At 41.3% G+C, this 18605-nt stretch overlaps 1 protein-coding gene and 1 pseudogene across 11 annotated transcripts in view; one reads left to right on the top strand and one right to left on the bottom strand.

Annotated features, from left to right (window-relative positions):
- The first annotated feature begins 708 nt into the window (after positions 1 to 708).
- LOC111169295 (RE1-silencing transcription factor-like) overlaps positions 709 to 18605 on the top strand; it is a 32451-nt gene continuing 14554 nt past the window's right edge. Inside the window, exons 1-5 of one of the 11 annotated variants that reach the window (XM_089911985.1) lie at positions 709 to 993; positions 1824 to 2026; positions 3299 to 6073; positions 8639 to 9542; positions 13336 to 13419. In XM_089911985.1, the coding sequence (XP_089768111.1) occupies positions 6020 to 6073; positions 8639 to 9542; positions 13336 to 13419 (1042 nt within the window). In that variant the 5' untranslated portion in view covers positions 709 to 993; positions 1824 to 2026; positions 3299 to 6019. Of the gene's footprint in view, positions 994 to 1823; positions 9543 to 13335; positions 13420 to 18605 lie in introns of those variants that run through there. The other 10 variants (XM_089911986.1, XM_089911990.1, XM_089911983.1 and 7 more) reach the window with 10 other exon arrangements.
- LOC149749156 (EKC/KEOPS complex subunit TPRKB pseudogene) lies at positions 6590 to 8155 on the bottom strand (annotated as a pseudogene).

The following is an 18605-nucleotide window of genomic DNA, read 5'->3' on the forward strand; positions in this document are numbered from 1 at the left end:
TGCTATTTTCTGTGTCTAGGGACTTGTCCCCTCAGTCCTCATTCGTGAATTTTGGGTCCACGATCTTCCCGAAACATTTTCTTCTTACAACTCACTGATTGAGGTTTTTTTTCTTACATATATACATATATATGCCTTCCAAATTTTAAACAGTAAGAAAAAAACCTCAATCAGTTCATATATATATATATAGTTTTTTTTTTCTAAAGAAGCTTAAAACGAAGCTTAATTGGTTAAGGGTGGCTATGGATGGAGACTTGAAGAGATTCTGAAAGGTATTTTTGAGCGCTTTAGACTTGAAAGGGCGGGTGACAATCCTTCTAAAGAGAATGGTCAAAGTCTGTAGATTTTTCTTTTAACAGCGCCTTTCTCGTGCATGCACTCCAGGGCTGGGGGATAACTTTTCTGTTGTTAGTTTATGAAGGAAATCAAGAATGGGAGCGGAGCGCTCTTCTCTTTAGACCTAAGGGTCAGAGTTGGGGGTCTGGGGAGATTACTGACCTCCACCTCTTGGCGCGCCCCCAGCACAGCCGGGGCCCAGGGCAACCTCCTTCGTCCAGGGGCGGGGCGCGCCAGGCGGCCACGCGCGGGGGCGGTGGAGGGGGCGTGTCCCTCGGGCGCGCGCGGGAGGCGGAGGGGGCGTGTCCCGGGAGTGGCGGCGGCGGCGGCGGCGGCGGCGCGGGCCGGGTGCGCGTTGCAGCCTTCTGTGCTGGAATGTGCGGCTCCCGAGAGCTCACGGCGCAGGAGCAGAGCAAGCGCCGCCGAGGCCCGGGGCCCCAGGCGGCGGCGGCGGCGGCCGGGACGGCAGGGCGAGAGCCGGAGGCCTGAACACTCTCTGCAGCCCCTCTCCTGGGTCTTCGCGGGCCTCGACTGCCCCAGCGTCTAACTTTTCCGCCCTCTCCCTCCCCTCCCCCGAAACTCCAGCAACAAAGAAAAGTAGTCCGAGAAGGAGCGGCGACGCGGGTCGTCGCCCCTCCTCGCCCAGGAAGGACGGTAAGCGTGGCGCGGTCTGGGAGACGGTCGGGTGGGGGCGGCGGGCCGGCCGGGCGGTCGTGGCGGCGGTGGCCGCGGGAGGGGGAGGGCGCGGAAGGACGCGGAGCGAGGCGCTGTCCAGGGCTGATTTGCAGATACTGTGGCTCCGGCGGTGGCGGCCGCGTCGGGCGGGGACTGGCGGCTGAACGGGATCGGGTTACACCGTCGCGGTCCGGGGGCTGGGCCGGGGGCGTTGGTGGGGAGCGGCGCGGCGCCGGGACCCCCTCCCCAGTTGAGGCCGGGCCGCCGCCTCCGCGCGGGCCCGGGCGTCCCTGGGAGTCTTGTCCTGAGGCCAGGAGCGGAGCTGCTTGGGGCCCTAGTTCTGAAACTTCCTCTCGTGCTCCTGCTCCAGGTCCCGCCGCAGCTCCTTGCCTGCCGGCGGTCCTCCCGCCCCCTCCCTCTGCGGCCTCTCCCTTTCGCCGGAAGGCGCCGTTGAGTGCGGCCGGGAGGGTTGAGTCAGCCTGGGGCTCGGGTGGTTCTGCCAATGGGGCTGGACAGCGATTTCTGCGATCGGGCAGCCCCGCCGCCGGGGCCCTCTGCGTGGGGCCACCTATCCGCCGCCGTCGGCGGGGCCGGGGCGCGCGTCCCGCGGGTCGCCGTGGGGGAGTGAACCCGCAAACTTCCGGGGCGCGGGGGGCCCCCTCCGGCGCTCGGGGCCCGGCGCCTCGGGAGGGCGCTCGCGGCGGCTCCTCGGCCCCCTGCGGAGGGCGAGCCTGGGGCCGGCGAGCAGCCGGGACGGCGGCGACGCGGTAACTTTCCTTCCTCTTCCCGGACTCGGGCGCGCGGGCCAGGAGGGGGCAGCCTGGACTGGGGAAGACTTGACCTGGCCCAGCGGCACCCCGAGTTTGCCCGTCTTGCAGTCTTTAGTGTTGGGGAGCCCAGGGAAAGGTTCAGGACGAGTGTGGCGGCAACTGGTGTGTCAGTGGTGCAGTGAGCGGGCCGAGCCGAGAGGAAGCGAGAGCTCCCGAGTTTGCAAAGAGCTGCTTTGTGTTTGGTACGTATTTTGAGAAAATGGCCGAATGCCTATTTGAGTTAGGAATGCCGCCGCCGAGGCAGGCGCTGGTGGCAGCAGCACGTAGGAATTCGCGTAGCACGTTGGGCTTTCGTACTGTGCTTGGACAGTCTTCCCGACCAACGTTAAAACCCCTTTGGGGATGGTAGTTAGAGTTTGGGAAGAATTAGAAATTACCGAGTAGTCTGGGCTGTTATGTTAAACCCTTGGACAGCGTTTGCTTTGTGTGATGGCATTTGATTCCAACTGTTGTTGGTACCTGTGACTCAACCGGTTTGTGTTTATGCACTTGGGTGAGACAGGATTACTTTTTGTATTTTGGGTTTAACATTTTTTTTAGCCTTTGCCACCTATTTTGCAGGAGAACACCTAATTTGTGAATAACACCTTTTAGATTGGAAAGTAAAGTGTGAAGACGGTTTATAAAAAGACCAACAAGTTTTCAAGGTGATCTTGTAATGGCTCCGGTAGGCAAGTGAGCCAAGTCAAGCGCAGTGCAAGAAAGTTGCTGATTGCGGAGATGACTTGATCGGCTATTTTATATGGGGATTTGAAAGTTTCTTTACTTTGATTTGTGATCTCTTAAGTGCACCAAACTTCTCTTTTCACAGGAGAAAAGGTCCGTAATTTGTTTTTACTTTTTAACAGGTCGTCATCACAAAAAAAAAAAAAGAGAAAGGGAAGAAACTAAGTGGTACTTTTATAATATAGTTGATCCTTGAACAATACATGATTGAACTCTGCGGGTCTACTTATACGTGGCTGTTTTTCAAGAAATATATTGTAATTTTTTGGAGATTTGCAATATTTTGAAAAAATTAACAGATGAACCATGTAGCCTATTAATATAAAAAAATAGGAAATAGATGTTATTAATATGTAAAATATATGTAGATACTAGTCTCTTATCATTTGCTGCCATAAAATAACAAAAATCTAATAAAAGGTTAAAATTTATCAAGACTTAACGCACACAAACTCATAACCAACCACACATGAGTGCCATTCACAGAAATGCAAACATAAAGATTCATTATTAAATCATAATTGCTTAAAATTAACTGTAGTACATACTGTACTAATGTAGTAATTTTGTGGCCACCTCTTGTTAATTTTGGTGAGCTCAAGTGTTGCAAGTATCTGCTTAAAATGCCAGGTGAGGTAATCATCTCCATGTGAGCAGTCTCTCCAGTAAATTGTGTGGCAGTAAAAAGTCACCACTCACGGTTCTCGCATATTTTTCATCCTGTTCAGTGCAATACCAGAAACCTTGAATAACATCATGGACCCCATAGTGCCACTTGTGATGCTGGAAGTGCTCCCCAGAAGCAGAGTAGAGTCAAGACCTTACAAGAAAAAGTTGAATTGTTTGATGTGTACTGGGGTAGATTGATATCCGCACTTGAGGTTGCCCACCATTTCAAGATAAATGAATTGACCCTAAGGACCAATGGTTAAAAAAGAAAAAAAAGGAAATTTGTGAGGTCATCACTGCATCTACGCCAGCAGGCCTGAAAACCTTGCATGTTTTGGGAAATACCTTTTTATCTCAAATTAAAAATTTAGTTTTTACGTTGGTGCAGGATTGCTATAAGTAAGGCATACCTATGGACTCTAAATATGATTTGAGAAAAAGCAAAGTCATTATATGATGACTTAAAGCAAAAGGAAGGTAAAAGATCTAAAGCTGGAGAATTTTATGCCAGCAAAGGTTGTTTTGATAATTTTAGGAAGAGATTTAGCTTAAAACATGTCAAGATAACAGAAGTAGTGTCTGCCAATCAAGACGCAGCAGACAAATTCCCAATCCACTGGTGGATCAGTGCATGGGGCCCAAGTTCGATCCCTGGTCAGGGAACTAGATCCCACATGAATGCCGCAACTAAGAGTTTGTATGCCACAACTAAGGAGCTGGAGAGCTGAAACTAAGACCTGGTGCAACCAAACAAATATTAAAAGAAAGTCGTTGATCACAACATTGTAAATCAACTATACTTCAGTTAAAAAAAAACAAACCTGTTCAGGCTGCTATTCTTTTTCCTCAATGACTTTTTTTAAATTGAAGTATAGTTGATTTACAATGTTGTATTAATTTCTGCTGTACAGCAAAGTGATTGTTATACATATATATAAATTCTTTTTTTTAATATTCTTTTTTATGGTTTATCGTAGGATATTGAATGTAGTTCTTTGTGCTATACAGTAGGACTTTGTTTATCCATTCTATATATAATAGCTTACATCTGCTAACCCCAACTTCCTACTCTATCCCTCTCCCAACCCCCCCTCCCCCTTGGCAACCACAAGTCTCAAGGTTTTTAGTGCAGACATAAGTGCCCTATAGTGGAAAAAATTGAGAGGACATTTATTAGGAAGAGGAATGAGCACCAGGATTTAAGACAGGAGGGGATAGGCTAACTCTTCTGTTTTGTGCAAATGCAGTGGGGTTTAGGATCAGGACTGCCCTTATAAAGCTGCTAACCCCCGAGCCTTGAGGGGAAAGGATAAACACCAGCCACCAGTCTTTTTTTTAAAATTTATTTATTTTATATATATTTTGACTGCGTTGGGTCTTCGTTGCTGCGTGTGGGCTATCTAGTTACAGTGAGTGGGGGCTACTCTTCGTTGCGGTGTGCGGGCTCTAGATCGCAGGCTCAGTAGTTGTGGCGCACGGGCTTAGTTGCTCTGCGGCATGTGGGATCTTCCCGGACCAGGGATTGAACCCGTGTCCCCTGTATTGGCAGGTGGATTCTTAACCACTGTGCCACCAGGGAAGTCCCCAGCTGCCAGTCTTTTGGTTGTACAACAAGAAGGCCTGGACAATGAGAACCCTTTTTCTGCATTGATTCCATTGATACTTTGTCTCTGAAGTCAGGAAATACATTGCCAGTAAGGGACTGCCTTTTAAAGTAGTTTTGATTTGGACAATACCCCTGGCCACCCAGAACCCCATGAGTTCAACATTAATGATGTTGAAGTGGTCTGCTTTCCCCCAGACAGAACTGTCTCTAATTCAGCCTCTAGATTAGGGAGTCTTTAAAGCTCATTACACGTGGTAGTCTATGGAAAGATTGGAAAGATTGTCAGTGCTGTGGAAGGGGAACCCTGATAGAACATCATGAAAGTCTGGAAGGATTACATGATTGAAGTTGGCTGTTGTTATAGGAAAAGCTGTGAAGACTATCAAGCCCCAAACAGTAAATTCCTGCTGGAGAAAACTGTGTCCAGCTGTTGTGCATGACTTACAGGATTTACAACAGAGCCAATCAAGGAAATCATGAGATTCTGGATATGGCAAAAAGAAAAAGAAAAAAGGTGGAGGGTGAAGGGTGTCAAGATAGGGATCTTGGAGAAATTCAAGAGCTAATAAACACATCAGAGGAATTAAGATGACTTGATGGAGATGAGTGCTTTGGAACCAGCGCCAGGTCATGAGGAATAAGATGCAGAAGAAGCAGTGTCAGAAACAAATTGACAATCTGACCGAAGGGTTCTGATTATTCAAGATTGTTTTTGACTCCTTTCACAGCATGGACCTTCTGTGATACAGGCACTAAAACTAAAGCAAAGCGTGGAAGGATTGGTACCACATGGAAACATTTTGGGAGAAATAAAAAAAGCAAAAAAGTCAGACAGAAAAATTAGGATGTATTTCCATCAAGTTACATGAGTGTGCCTGGCTCTCCTGCCTTACCCTTCATCTCCTTCACTTCTTCCACCCCTTAGACAGCAAGGCCAACCCCTCCTCTTCCTCCCCTCAACCTACTACTCAGTGTGAATGACAACTATTAGGATGAAGACCTTTGTGATGATCCACTTCCACTTAATGAATAGTAAATAATCGTCATACTGTACAGTTAATGAACTAATCTGTTGTGTGTTAGTGTCTTGTGAAAATCTAGTAACTTTATGGCAAGAACCCTGAGACGTTATTGTGTCATCATCTTTATCGCCTACAGGTTCACTGTGTAGAACATGGTGTGCAAAACCTGTATTGACGTGGATAGCCTATCCTTACATTGGTATAAGGTGACTGATATTTAATATAAAATTAATTATGTGTTAGTTTTCCTACTGTTTTGTAACTTTGCTTTCAAAAATTATAGTACCAAACAGTATGCCTTTCTCTCTCCTACTTGGTCAAATTATGTATCAGCCTGTCATCTCAGGTAAGTGGCTTTTTAAAGAAAATGTGACACTTCCAATGCTGTATGATGAATATAACTGTAATACTATATGCCATAAATTTTAATAAAGATTCGTTTGCATGTACACTAGACTACCAGGATGCAATCGTGTTGATGGTATTAGGTTACCATAAAGCAATCATATTGCTGCTTCTTTGTTGTCAATGCATAAATGTTATACCTGTAAATAAGTATGAATTTCTTTTTCATATTTTCATTTTTGGTGTCTAGTGTTAGTAATGTTTAGCATCAACAGTATTTTGTATCGTATAAGACAAGATGGATGTCTTATACACATGTTGTACACAAACTTATGGTATCAATAAATACAGTACTTTAAATATATTTTCACTTATGATTTTCTTTTTTTTAGTGCTGAAAATTTTTAATATTTCTGTCATTTCACAAAACATCTTTTTTTTTTTTTTTTTCCAATTTATATTTTGGCCACGCTGCACAGCATGTGGGATCTCAGTTCCTCGAGCAGGGATTGAACCCACGCGCCTCCGCACCCCACCATTGGAAGCGTGGAGTCCTAACCGCTGGACTGCCAGGGAAGTCCCCATTTCACAAAACATCTTTTGTTGACATACTACAAATGATACCATCCAATAATGTCCCAATACTTTCTTCCTGTGAAGATAGTTCATATATCTTTTTGACTTCTGTAATATGTGTTATTTCTGGGAGATTTTTCAGAGAAACTTTTGCCCTTCTATCAGAGATATTAGGTCTTCTTGATTTATTTGTTTTTCTCCCTCTTCAGTATAAGCAGTTAGAATTGATGTGTCATTTGCCGAGGTACCAAATTTTTTCAAGGCCTCTGAAGTATTGTTATTTGGGGAAAGATTGAAAATAATTTCAGTAGATAGAGCTTTTGTCTTCATTTTTCCCAGTTTGTAGAGGTGAACTGCTTTGTTTGCTGCCACAAGTATCTGAAATGGATCGACAGTCACTGTAGGGTTTATTAACAAGCCATCAATGTCGCCTTCCATGGCCTTTATTCTCAAGCATTTTTTACATCATTAAATAACAGAAGGGTCACCCTGTGTTTGGGAAATAGGTCCAGCTGATGTGTTAACTGCATTTCATAGATAAGCAGGATTCAGCGGGCCCAGAACCCCAGGACTAGCTCCCTATTCTGCAGGCTACTTTGTCACAACTTCGGTGAGTCAACAGGCTTATCAGGATGATGTATCACTGCTAGGCTGTCAACCCTCAAAGGGAGAGACTGAGCTGATTATTGCCAGGCTGCATCCCAGGGCCAGGCCTCGGAAGGTGTTGGATAAATGAAGGTGTCAAGAATCACAGGCATCACCTGGAAAATCATGGTCATGGGTGCTGGGGTTGAGTCTCCTGTTCCCGCTCAGCCCAGCCCGGCCTGGCCCCTCTTTTGATTTTCTTTTTTTTTTTTTTTTTTTGCGGTATGTGGGCCTCTCACCATTGTGGCCCCTCGTGCAGCGGAGCTGTGCAGGCCCAGCGGCCATGGCTCACAGGCCCAGCCACTCCGGGGCACGAACCCGCGTCCCCTGCATCGGCAGGTGGACTCTCAACCACTGCGCCACCAGGGAAGCCCCTGATTTTCTTAATAACATTTTCTTTTCTCAGCTCACTTAATTGTAAGAATACAGTATGTAAGAATACAGTATATATAATACATGTAACATGCACAGTATGTGTTAATCTACTCTTTATGTTATCGGTAAACTTCTGGTCAACAGTAGGCTGTTGGTAGTTAAGTTTTTGTGGAGTCAAAAGTTATACTCAGATTTAAGACTACACCAGGGAGTTAGTGCCCCTAGCCCCTTGTTCAAGGGTCAACTGTAGTTTATTCTTTTGGAGGTAGTTGAGTTCATATGAGATTTAATCCACTGGCCAATTATTCCAGGCTTCTACTTTCCAGACTATACTTAATAAGTGCACAGTTGGCTTTTGAATTTTTCCCCTTTCTGATTCAGACCAGTAAGCTGTTGAAGCAGGAGATGGGAGGACAGCATGTTTGGAATTTATGTATGGAATTCATGTATGGAATATAAAATATAATTTTAATTAACACTAAAAATGAAGGTTACTTATATTTTTCTACCAGAGAAATTAAAAGTGCTTGAGGGAAGGCACACTAGTGGTAAACCTAGTTGATGGATGAGTTGTGTCAAACGCTTGATAGAATTTTTTGTAGGGGGTCATAGAAATTTTTTTGATGACTGCAGTAAAGAGAATTTGGAATTACAAAAATATTTTAAAGGCTTGTTTTCAGTAGTTAATGAGGCTGATTGAGTTTAAAGATTATATGGGAAAATGTATTTTTTTTAAGTTACGGAGAATTACAGTGATGTTGTGGTTTTAGACCAGTAAAAGTTGTGTTTAAAGTGGTGCTTTCGTGTTATTTGTTTTGTTTTGAATGCAGAACACCGTTATGGCCACCCAGGTAATGGGGCAGTCTTCCGGAGGAGGAGGTCTGTTCACTGGCAGTGGCACCATGGGCATGGCCTTGCCTAACGACATGTATGACTTGCCTGATCTCTCCAGAGCTGAACTGGCTGCGCCTCAGCTCATCATGTTGGCAAATGTGGCCTTAACGGGGGAAGTAAACGGCGGCTGCTGTGATTACCTGGTTGGCGAAGAAAGACAGATGGCAGAATTGATGCCTGTTGGGGATAACAACTTTTCAGATAGTGATGGAGAAGGACTTGAGGAGTCTCCTGAGGTCAAAGGCGAGCCCAGTGCGCTGGAAAACATGGAACTGGAGAGTTTGGAACTCAGTGTTGTGCAACCGCGGCCTGTGTTTGAGGTGTCAGCTGCCTCAGAACCGTACAGCGCAAATAAAGATCTTCCTCGGGAAACACCTGTAGCAGAGGACAAATGCAAGAACTTGAAGACCAAGCCCTTTCGCTGTAAACCATGCCAGTATGAAGCAGAATCTGAAGAACAGTTTGTGCATCACATCCGAGTTCATAGTGCCAAGAAATTTTTTGTGGAGGAAAGTGCAGAGAAGCAAGCCAAAGCCAGGGAATGCGGCTCTTCCACTGGGGAAGAGGGAGATTTCTCCAAGGGCCCCATTCGCTGTGACCGCTGCGGCTACAATACCAATCGCTATGATCACTATACTGCTCACCTGAAACACCACACCCGAGCCGGGGACAATGAGCGAGTCTACAAGTGCATCATTTGCACGTACACCACAGTAAGCGAATATCACTGGAGGAAACACTTGAGAAACCATTTTCCAAGGAAAGTATACACATGTGGAAAATGCAACTATTTTTCAGACAGAAAAAACAATTATGTTCAGCATGTTCGAACTCATACAGGTAAGAGGACCTTTCTTGTTTATAAGTGTACACTACCCCCCAAATGAAACACTTTAAAAATGAAAACTTTCAAACATCTCAGAAGTAAAGAGAATGCCCCACTGCACCCATGGGTCCCCATCAGCTATACTGAAGAGTTATTAATATTTTGTCATATTTGGCAATTCAGTTTTTTAAATAACAGCTTTATGGAGATGTACTCCAATGTAATGTAATGTAAGACATTTTTAGATGTAAGACATTTTTAGATGTAAGACATTTTTAGATTCTAAAAATGTAAGACATTTTTAGAATTAAAAGAAAATGGAAAGAACTGGAAAAATTTCAGTTTTGTATATTTCCAATTTTTTATGTATACTTTATGTATACTTTCTTTTTTAAGTAGGATCTCTACTTTTTGCCATTTAATTTTTTTTTCTTACAGTGGTTTATTTTCACTTAATTACAGTCCAGGTGACTAATTTTAATAGCTGTATTTTATATATTTCATCATTCATTACTTTTTCTCCACATTAAAGTTGATATTTCCACAATAAGGTTATGACTTACATAGCTAACATTGGTTGTACATATCTCATTTCACATTTTAGTGTTAGACTTATTTGGACTTAATACATTTTAAAAAAAAATTATTTATTTACCTTATTTTTGGCTGTGTTGGGTCTTAGTTGCAGCATGTGGGATCTTTCGTTGCCACGCGTGGGCTTCTCTCTAGTTGTGGTGCAGGGGTCCAGAGCACGTGGGCTCTGCATTTGTGGTACACGGGCTCATTAGTTGGTGGAGCTCAGGCTCAGTTGCCCAGTGGTATGTGGGATCTTAGTTCCCGGACCAGGGATCGAACCCATGTCCCCTGCATTGGAAGGTGGATTCTTAACCACTGGACCACCAGGGAAGTCCCTGTCTTAATACTTTTTAAAAGCTTTTCCCCCCAGTATTACCTAATTTGTGGTTTTTTAAAAGAAAAAAATTTCAAAACAGGTTGTTGGTGTATAAACAGAAGGATACTATTTTGATTATGTAAATTCTGAGAGTATCAGTGGTATTAAATGCATGGTTCTGAAGTTGTATTTATGGAAAAATTCAGCTAGTGCTGAAGAGCAGAGATAAGAAATGATCATCAACAGGAATCGCTTGTTTCTTATTTCTCACTTAGGTAGCCTGCTTTTCAAGTTCACTTAGTGGGTCTCTTATGTTCCTGTATTGAGGGCTCAGTGTTAGGTGCTTTCTTCTACTCTCTGCTAATCTTCAGAATAATTTACTAAGGAAAACAGGGTAAGTGTTTACTGAAAGCCTAAAGTGTGCTCAGGGTCACATACAACTAAGATTCAAAGTTCCAAATCTCATTTCTACAGGTAGTTATAATGGTAGGGGACTGAGGATTTTCATTTGAGTCTTCAGTCAAAAGATTTTTCAGTTTGTAGTCTCGATATTTAACCAGTTCACAAATTCTACTTTTTTTAAAATCAATTTTTATTGGAGTACACAAATTCTACTTTAAAAGATGACATTAAAAAAAAAAAGATGACAGTTTTGCCTATATGTATGACTGAAAAATTACTAGTGTTTCTAGGGTATTTATGCCTTTTTTGGTGAGTTGCACAGATAGAAGCAATCTATTTTGTTATGAAGAATTTTAAAGTAAATTGTCCTTAGTGGATTCTTCATGTTAATCTGTAAGGGTATTAAATTTTTCTTCCATTAACTTATTTATGTATTCACTGGCTGCATTGGGTCTTTTTTGCTGCACGTGGGCTTTCTCTAGTTGCGGTGAGTGGGGGCTACTCTGTGTTGCAGTGTGCAGGCTTCTCATTGCGATGGCTTCTCTTCTGGAGCACGGTCTCTAGGCACCTGGGCTTCACTAGTTGCAGCATGTGGGCTCAGTAGTTGTGGCACGCAGGCTCTAGGGTACATGGGCTTCAGTAGTTGTGGCATGTGGGCTGTAGAGTGCAGGCTCAGTAATTGTGGCACAGGGGCGTAGTTAGTTGCTCTGCGGCACGTGAGATCTTCCCAGACCAGGGATAGAACCCATGTCCCCTGCATTGGCAGGCGGATTCTTAACCACTGTGCCACCAGGGAAGTCCGTATGTATCTTCCTTACAGAAATACATTCAACATTTTTTAAGCTGTTTTAAAATTATTCTAGGTCAAAGTAGGCATTTTGTTGCTATAATGTATTTACAGCTAATCTATAGCTACTGGCTAATAACAGCTGAATAGTTACTAGGAACACATTTCACAGTCATCAACACATTCTGTTTGTTTACTTATTTATGGTTGTATTGGTTCTTTGTTGCTGCTCGCTATCTTTCTCTAGTTGCAATGAATGGGGGCTACTCTTCATTGCGGTGCGCAGGCTTCTCATTGCAGTGGCTTCTCTTATTGTGGAGCACGGGCTCTAGGCGCACGAGCTTCAGTAGCTGTGGCTTGCGGGCTCTAGAGCACAGGCTCAGTAGTTGTGGTGCATGGGCTTCGTTGCTTCACGGCATGTGGAGTCTTCCCGGACCAGGGCTTGAACCCATGTCCCCTGCGTTGGCAGGCGGATTCTTAACCACTGCGCCACCAGGGAAGTCCCATCATCAACACATTCTCTTTTTTCTTTCTTTTTTTTTTTGTACTCGTCTTTTCCTTATCCCATTTTTTTAGACACATCTATTACTGTAACTTATAGTGTAGACAAAATAATGACTGATGGTTATTGAGGGCTTTTATGTGCCAGGCACCACGTCAAATGCTCTGGATATATTATCTTGATTTAAATTCTCACAATTCTAGGAAGTGAAGGTACTATTACTTTTACAGATGAGGAAGCTTGCCTGAGGTCATAATTATTACCTTGTGGTTAAAGAATATATGAAAACAAATTAGCAAGCTGGTTTTTTGATATGTTTTGTGGTTGACAACGTGTTTCCAAAAAATACACGTTTCCTGCCTTTGAGTCTTAAATTCTTTATTAAATCACTGGCCTCTCATCTTCAGTTGCTCTCAGTCCCTGTGGCCTTATGATTATAATTTAACACTGAGCTGACTATTTTATAAAAGTTCTATCTACCACTTGAAATTTTTAGCTTACAACAACAGCTTCCCCACTCAAAAATTATTGCTTTAAGCTAACAATTTCAAATGGTAGATTTATCATTTATAAGGATCAAAAAAATTACCTGGGCTTCCCTGGTGGCGCAGTGGTTGGGAGTCCGCCTGCCGATGCAGGGGACACGGGTTTGCGCCCCGGTCCAGGAAGATCCCACATGCCGAGGAGCAGCTAGGCCCGTGAGCCATGGCCGCTGAGCCTGCGCGTCCGGAGCCTGTGCTCCGCAACAGGAGAGGCCACAATAGTGAGAGGCCCGCGTACCGCAAAAAAAAAAAAAAAAGTTACCTAAGTCATAGCATCAGAAAATTTGGGTAGTTTTTTTTTTAATTTTATTGAAGTATTGTTGATTTACAATGTTGTGGATTTTTTTTAAAAGGATAATTCTAATTTTATACCTGATCTAAGATACTTTTTCAGTTCTTAATATTTAATGTAATAACATGTAGCATTACTGTGAAAATTAAAAGGGCTGTGAGAATTCAGAAAGCTAATGGTATTTTTTGTCAGCAAAGCTAAAATAATGTAGTTAGTTGTATTCTGAATAATCTTTCTAATACATGATAAAAATCGATCATTTTGCCAGGGACAGGAAAAAAGAAATCCTTGTTAAAAAGTGCTCAATACTGAATGATGTGTATATTGTTAGTGAGAATCGTAATTGCATTATTTTATCATATTTGAACACTAATCATTATATTTTTGTAGGAGAACGTCCGTATAAATGTGAACTTTGTCCTTACTCAAGTTCTCAGAAGACTCATTTAACCAGACATATGCGTACTCATTCAGGTTGGTAAGAAATGGGAATGTTTCTATCATCTTTGGTAAACTACCATTATAAGAAAGTTCTTCTAGACTTGGAACTGGTTCCTTATTTATAGTTCATTTATGATATAATTTTGAAATTAGAGTTAAAAATTTGTGGTCTACTAGTGTGGAGCTGTATTTAAATGTAGATTCCTAACCAGGGAGTCTGTAGGTGGAATGTCCAAAACTAAATGTAAATGTATGTGTGTACTTTTTCTGGGAGGAGTGTCCTTAATTTTCATCAGACCTTCATCAAGTTCCATGATGTAATAAAAGTTGAACTGCTATCATAGACCAAGGCTGGTTTATACTTTTTGAGCAACCTCTGCCTTCTTATACTCCTTCCCGACTCTCCCTCTGCATCCCCAACAGAGTATAACACCAAGTTTCATAGTGTGTGGTTGTCAGGTTCCAGGGGTTCCTTATTAGCTACCTGCTCAGGTCCTGAAATTTGGCTTTATTCTCTTGACAATTGATAGGGCATCTGAGGACTGATTTATAAAAGCCAAACTTTAAAGAATGATAAATAATCCAGGATCCCATTTTATTCACCTATAATAGATAAAATGCAGGGCTATAACAAGTGGGAGAGTTATATCCCCTCTAGTGACTGAAATTATCATGATCACCACCAGAATTGGTCCCCATTATCAAAATATGTAGGTAAATGGCAAAGTTAAAAAGTCGAAATATGTAGGTAGATGGCAAAGTTAAAAAGCATAGTGGTCTGAATGGATAATTATTTCATTTTGGCCACACTGACCCTGGGTGAACAGTCACATCTGATCAGAGTACTCTCTTCCTAAATTTAGAATATATACCCCTGTGGGGGAGGTATGCTAAAATCTTGCTGTTTACCAAAGTGTATGTAGACCCAACTCCCTTAAGTTAACAATTACCAATTACCTTAGGTTAACAGTTTGTGCTGTCTCATTGGATAGCCACTAGCCACATGTGAAATGTGGCCGGTTTGAATTGAGATGTATAAAATAACACACCTGAATTTAAACAGTATGAAGAAAATTATGTAAAATATCTATTTTTTAATATTACACGTTGGCATGATACTGAATATATTAGGTTAAATAAGTAGTAAAGTTAATGTTACCTCTTTTTTACTTTTGTAATGTGACTGCTACACAATTTAAAGTTACCTATGTTGCTTGCATTTTACTTCTATTGGGTATTGCTGTTTTAAGTCAGTGATTGAGTAAGACTTGATTATAGTATGAATTCTAATTTGAGCAACTGTGAGGGCTCACAGCATGCTTACTGGCTCAACTTGACCTTACATGCTTGTCAAGTTTTACACTTTGAATGTTCCTTCTCAATCTCCTAAACTATTGAGTCACTTAACCAGAAACCTGTTTTTAGTATTACTATTGGGTGCTTCCTGGTTTCATTTTCTGTGGGTAATATGGTTGCTTTATTGAGGGTAGGCCATCATATCCTACTGATACTTGTGCTCTAGCCCTTAAATAAAATATTTAAGAGCTTTTCATGAGTTGGATCATTTCCGTTTTCATAACTGTCTCATTGAGTAAGTTCTGTTATTGTCCCCATTTTACAAATGGGGAAACTAAGGCCTTGGAGAAATATGGCCATTTTTCCTCTGGAATGTCCCCTCTTCTGGATTTGTGTTAATTTGCTTTCTCACGGTATCATTTAGTTTTTCCTCTGTCCCTGTGCCTTCTATAACTTGTACACTGGAAATTAAATCTAGATGCTTGAATTGTAGATAATAATGTGTCTCACTTGAAGTCATATCTGGTTGACCTAATATTAGTGTCACTGGATCAGGATGACAACACACTTGTATTTTTTTCATTGAATCGATAATACTTTTGTCACTGTATAAATTTTTATCTATGGTGTTTTACACCAGACAATAATGATTGCCTTAATGATTTTGCATTGGTTACTGTTATCTTTTGTCTGCTATATTTTAAAGGTGATTTTTAGTAGTTGCTGTTATAGTACAGCAAGTATTTAAAAAGTGTCATAATAATGAGTAGCAGTTACTATTTATTGTATGCATGCTGGGTACTGAAAAATTGGAATTTGTTATCTATAATCTTAGTACCTCTAGAATACTTAAATCCCAGTTTATAGATTAGGACACTGGCTTAGAGAAGATAAGTGTTTTATCTAAGGTTAATTGTCATTCTTCCAATTTAGAAGAGCTCGAGTTTGGCCTCGACTCCCCCACCCTCATTTTCAGTCATCAGCAGTGTTTAAAGAATATTATGGCTCAGAAAATGGCTCAAGAAACTACAGCATAGCACAGAGTATGGAGAGAGCAGAGCCATTGTCTTTTATTGTATGCCAATAATTTGTGAGTCACAAACAGGAAACAAACATGGTTAGTTTGTTTTGTGTATAAGTGTGCTGAATTATTTCCAGCCGATCCTATGTTTTAGTACTTCTCTTAGAAGTTGCTGATAATAACACTTGCAAATTAAGTGAGGCTAAGTGTGGTCAAATTGGGTAGGTAGTCTTTCTGACTGGGTTGCATGGAGTGAATATCTTAGATGCTTTCTCTGTGGTCTTGAGTCTGATCTTTATAGGTCATCTTGGGCATTCACTTCCTTGTTCATGTGAATGTATTTTAGGGAAGAGAAGTGTCTGCTCAGTCTCTTATTTCTGGAAGAGACTAGGCTCTGCTGAGTTGGTACATTTTAGCTAAAATGACAAATTGGTTTATAAAGCAAAACCACATTGGTTATTTCCTTGGAGCACTTCCATTAGGGTAGGTCTTCTGAGGCTAAAGTAAGAAGGGATCAGAGTATTGGTTTGGTGAAATATACAGACACACTAACCTAATCTGGTGTTATTCTGCGTTTTATTGGTGTTTGTAACTAATGGTTTTGAAGTATCCTCACTTGGGTAGTCTAGAGATCCTGACATAATCCACAGCTCTCCATTTCCTATTCTGAGTGGATATGCTGCCGTTTCATCCTGGAGGAAATACATCCAGTTTATGATGTTTTTGTAGATATCACACTGGATAGTTCTCCCTTCCTGCCAGCATAGGAGTTCATTTTGATTATTTTCCCATTATGAGTATAATGGATGTTTGTTAAAGGAAACTTAACAACTTGCCAAGTTCCACCTCCATCAACTACTCTTTAAGATGGAAAAATATTTTTTTTCAGCAAAAATTATTTTCCTTTCACCAAGTATTTGAAACATGTTATGGTTTGAGAGTCTTTTTGTGAATTTTAGAATAATTTAAAAAATAGTATTAAGGTTTAATTAATACACATGAAAATGCACACATCTTAGGTATACAGGTCAGTGACCTTATGTATGTTTTCTCTTGTTTGACTACCATCTAGGTGAAGACATGAAATGTTTTACCACCCTCAGAAAAGTTCCCTCCTTACCCTTTCTAGTCAATACTCCCATAGTCTCCCCTCAACTGATACTCTGACTTAAATGTAACATCCTTCTGTAAAATATTTTTGAGATTCATTCCATGCTGCATTATCAGAACTTTGTGTTTATTGCTGAGTAATATCCCCCTATTACTCTTTAGTTAAAAGTTCCCTTGTTACTCTTTCTGGGCTCTTCTTGGTAAGAATGTGTAAAGCTTGTAAAACTCCCTTTTTGAATTTCCCTTATCTCTGTAAATTAATTTAGGAAGAATAAAATAGACATCTGACACATTTATAAAGATCAAAAACAGGTAAATATTACTGTTGGTTCAGGGCAAAAGAATTTTCATTCAGCTAGGTATTAATAAACTAAACTTGATGAATAGATCTCTCAATACAAGAAAGAGGTTAACGGCAACAAAGCAAAAATGTGGGTAGGGTGAATGAAGCAACTAAGTGATGCCACCACTGTTTAAAGAGAGTCCTACGAACTCCCATTCCCTGACCATTTCACAGATGGAGGTTTGCACCTTGCTTGATGCTGGCTGTGTAAATACCCTCATTCATTAGGACTTAAAAATGACCATTTTCATTTAAATTATTTTATGAGCACAAATACTTTCCTAAAGAGATCAGCTCCATTCATCAGCTCTTTGTTTACTGAGAGGTAGGGTTTATATGGTAAGGCAGGATAAACACGTGAAATCGTCCCTTTTGTTTACCCATTCTAAAACTTACCAGCCATTCCAAAAGTGGTGCATTACAGGTAATGTGTATTGACTGCTTGGCTATCTATCCTTTGCTAAGAGCTCTATGTGGATTAGATTATTTATAGCTCACAACACTTAAGAATATTTTACAGATGAGGAAATTGAGCCTTACAGAGTTTTCAGTACCTTGCTCAAGACTTCACAGTAATTTGCAGAGCCCATATTTGATCCCCCCAGGTATTCTTACTGTAGAACAAATTCTTAACTGTTATGTCACATATCTTTTCCCCATTCTGTGTCTGTATATGTTAAGTAAATGTTTGTCTCCTTTGAAGTCATTCAATGGAGAGGACAAGATAGGGCCAGGTGTAGACTAATGCAGCATGTTGTTAGAAACCTCCATTTATGAATCTGTTAGTGGACTAATGTGGAGAAGAGTTGTCCAGTTAGCTACGTTTATAATCTGACATACGCAGATAAGTTTTTGTTTTTGTGATCGAGTATTCTATCATCAGACATTTTTTAATCATGTAAAGCTTGCCATCTATATGGTTTTACTTCATGTCTGAGTAGTTTTGCTTTATGAAAAAAATAAGATTTGATGTGAATTTGAGAATGTTTGAGAGATGAATTTTCATAAATGTCAATTTCCATTTTTCTGCTATGCATTCCATTGGACCAGTGGGGTATGGATACCATTTGGTAATATTTGCTAGAGTGTGATCTAGATGGGTATGTATTCAGGTAGAATGAGTTAATCTTAATGCCTTTTAATTTGGGGGTTGGGGGTGGGCTTCTGGTCTTGTATGTACCTGTGATTATGACTTTTTGTGCTTATTTTATATACCATATATATTTGTATGTCCCTTTTTGTTTACTTAGTTTCTTTGCCCATTCTTTAGAAGAAGGTGAGAGAAAATCAAGAAAAGATTTCTGACATGTTTTATTTTTGCTGTGGAATAGCAACTCTGGCAGTGGAAAAGTTTGCTGAGTGAAACTTGACTCAGCTCTTGCCACGATGGACAAAAGGGTTAAATTTAAAGAAAAGGCCTTTTGTTCCCTGAGGCCAAGAATTGTTTTA

Source organism: Delphinapterus leucas, chromosome 5 (genome assembly GCF_059928025.1).
Source record: "Delphinapterus leucas isolate spDelLeu-1000000601 "Yukka" chromosome 5, BTC_Dleu_Yukka2, whole genome shotgun sequence".
Lineage (NCBI taxonomy): Eukaryota > Metazoa > Chordata > Mammalia > Artiodactyla > Monodontidae > Delphinapterus > Delphinapterus leucas.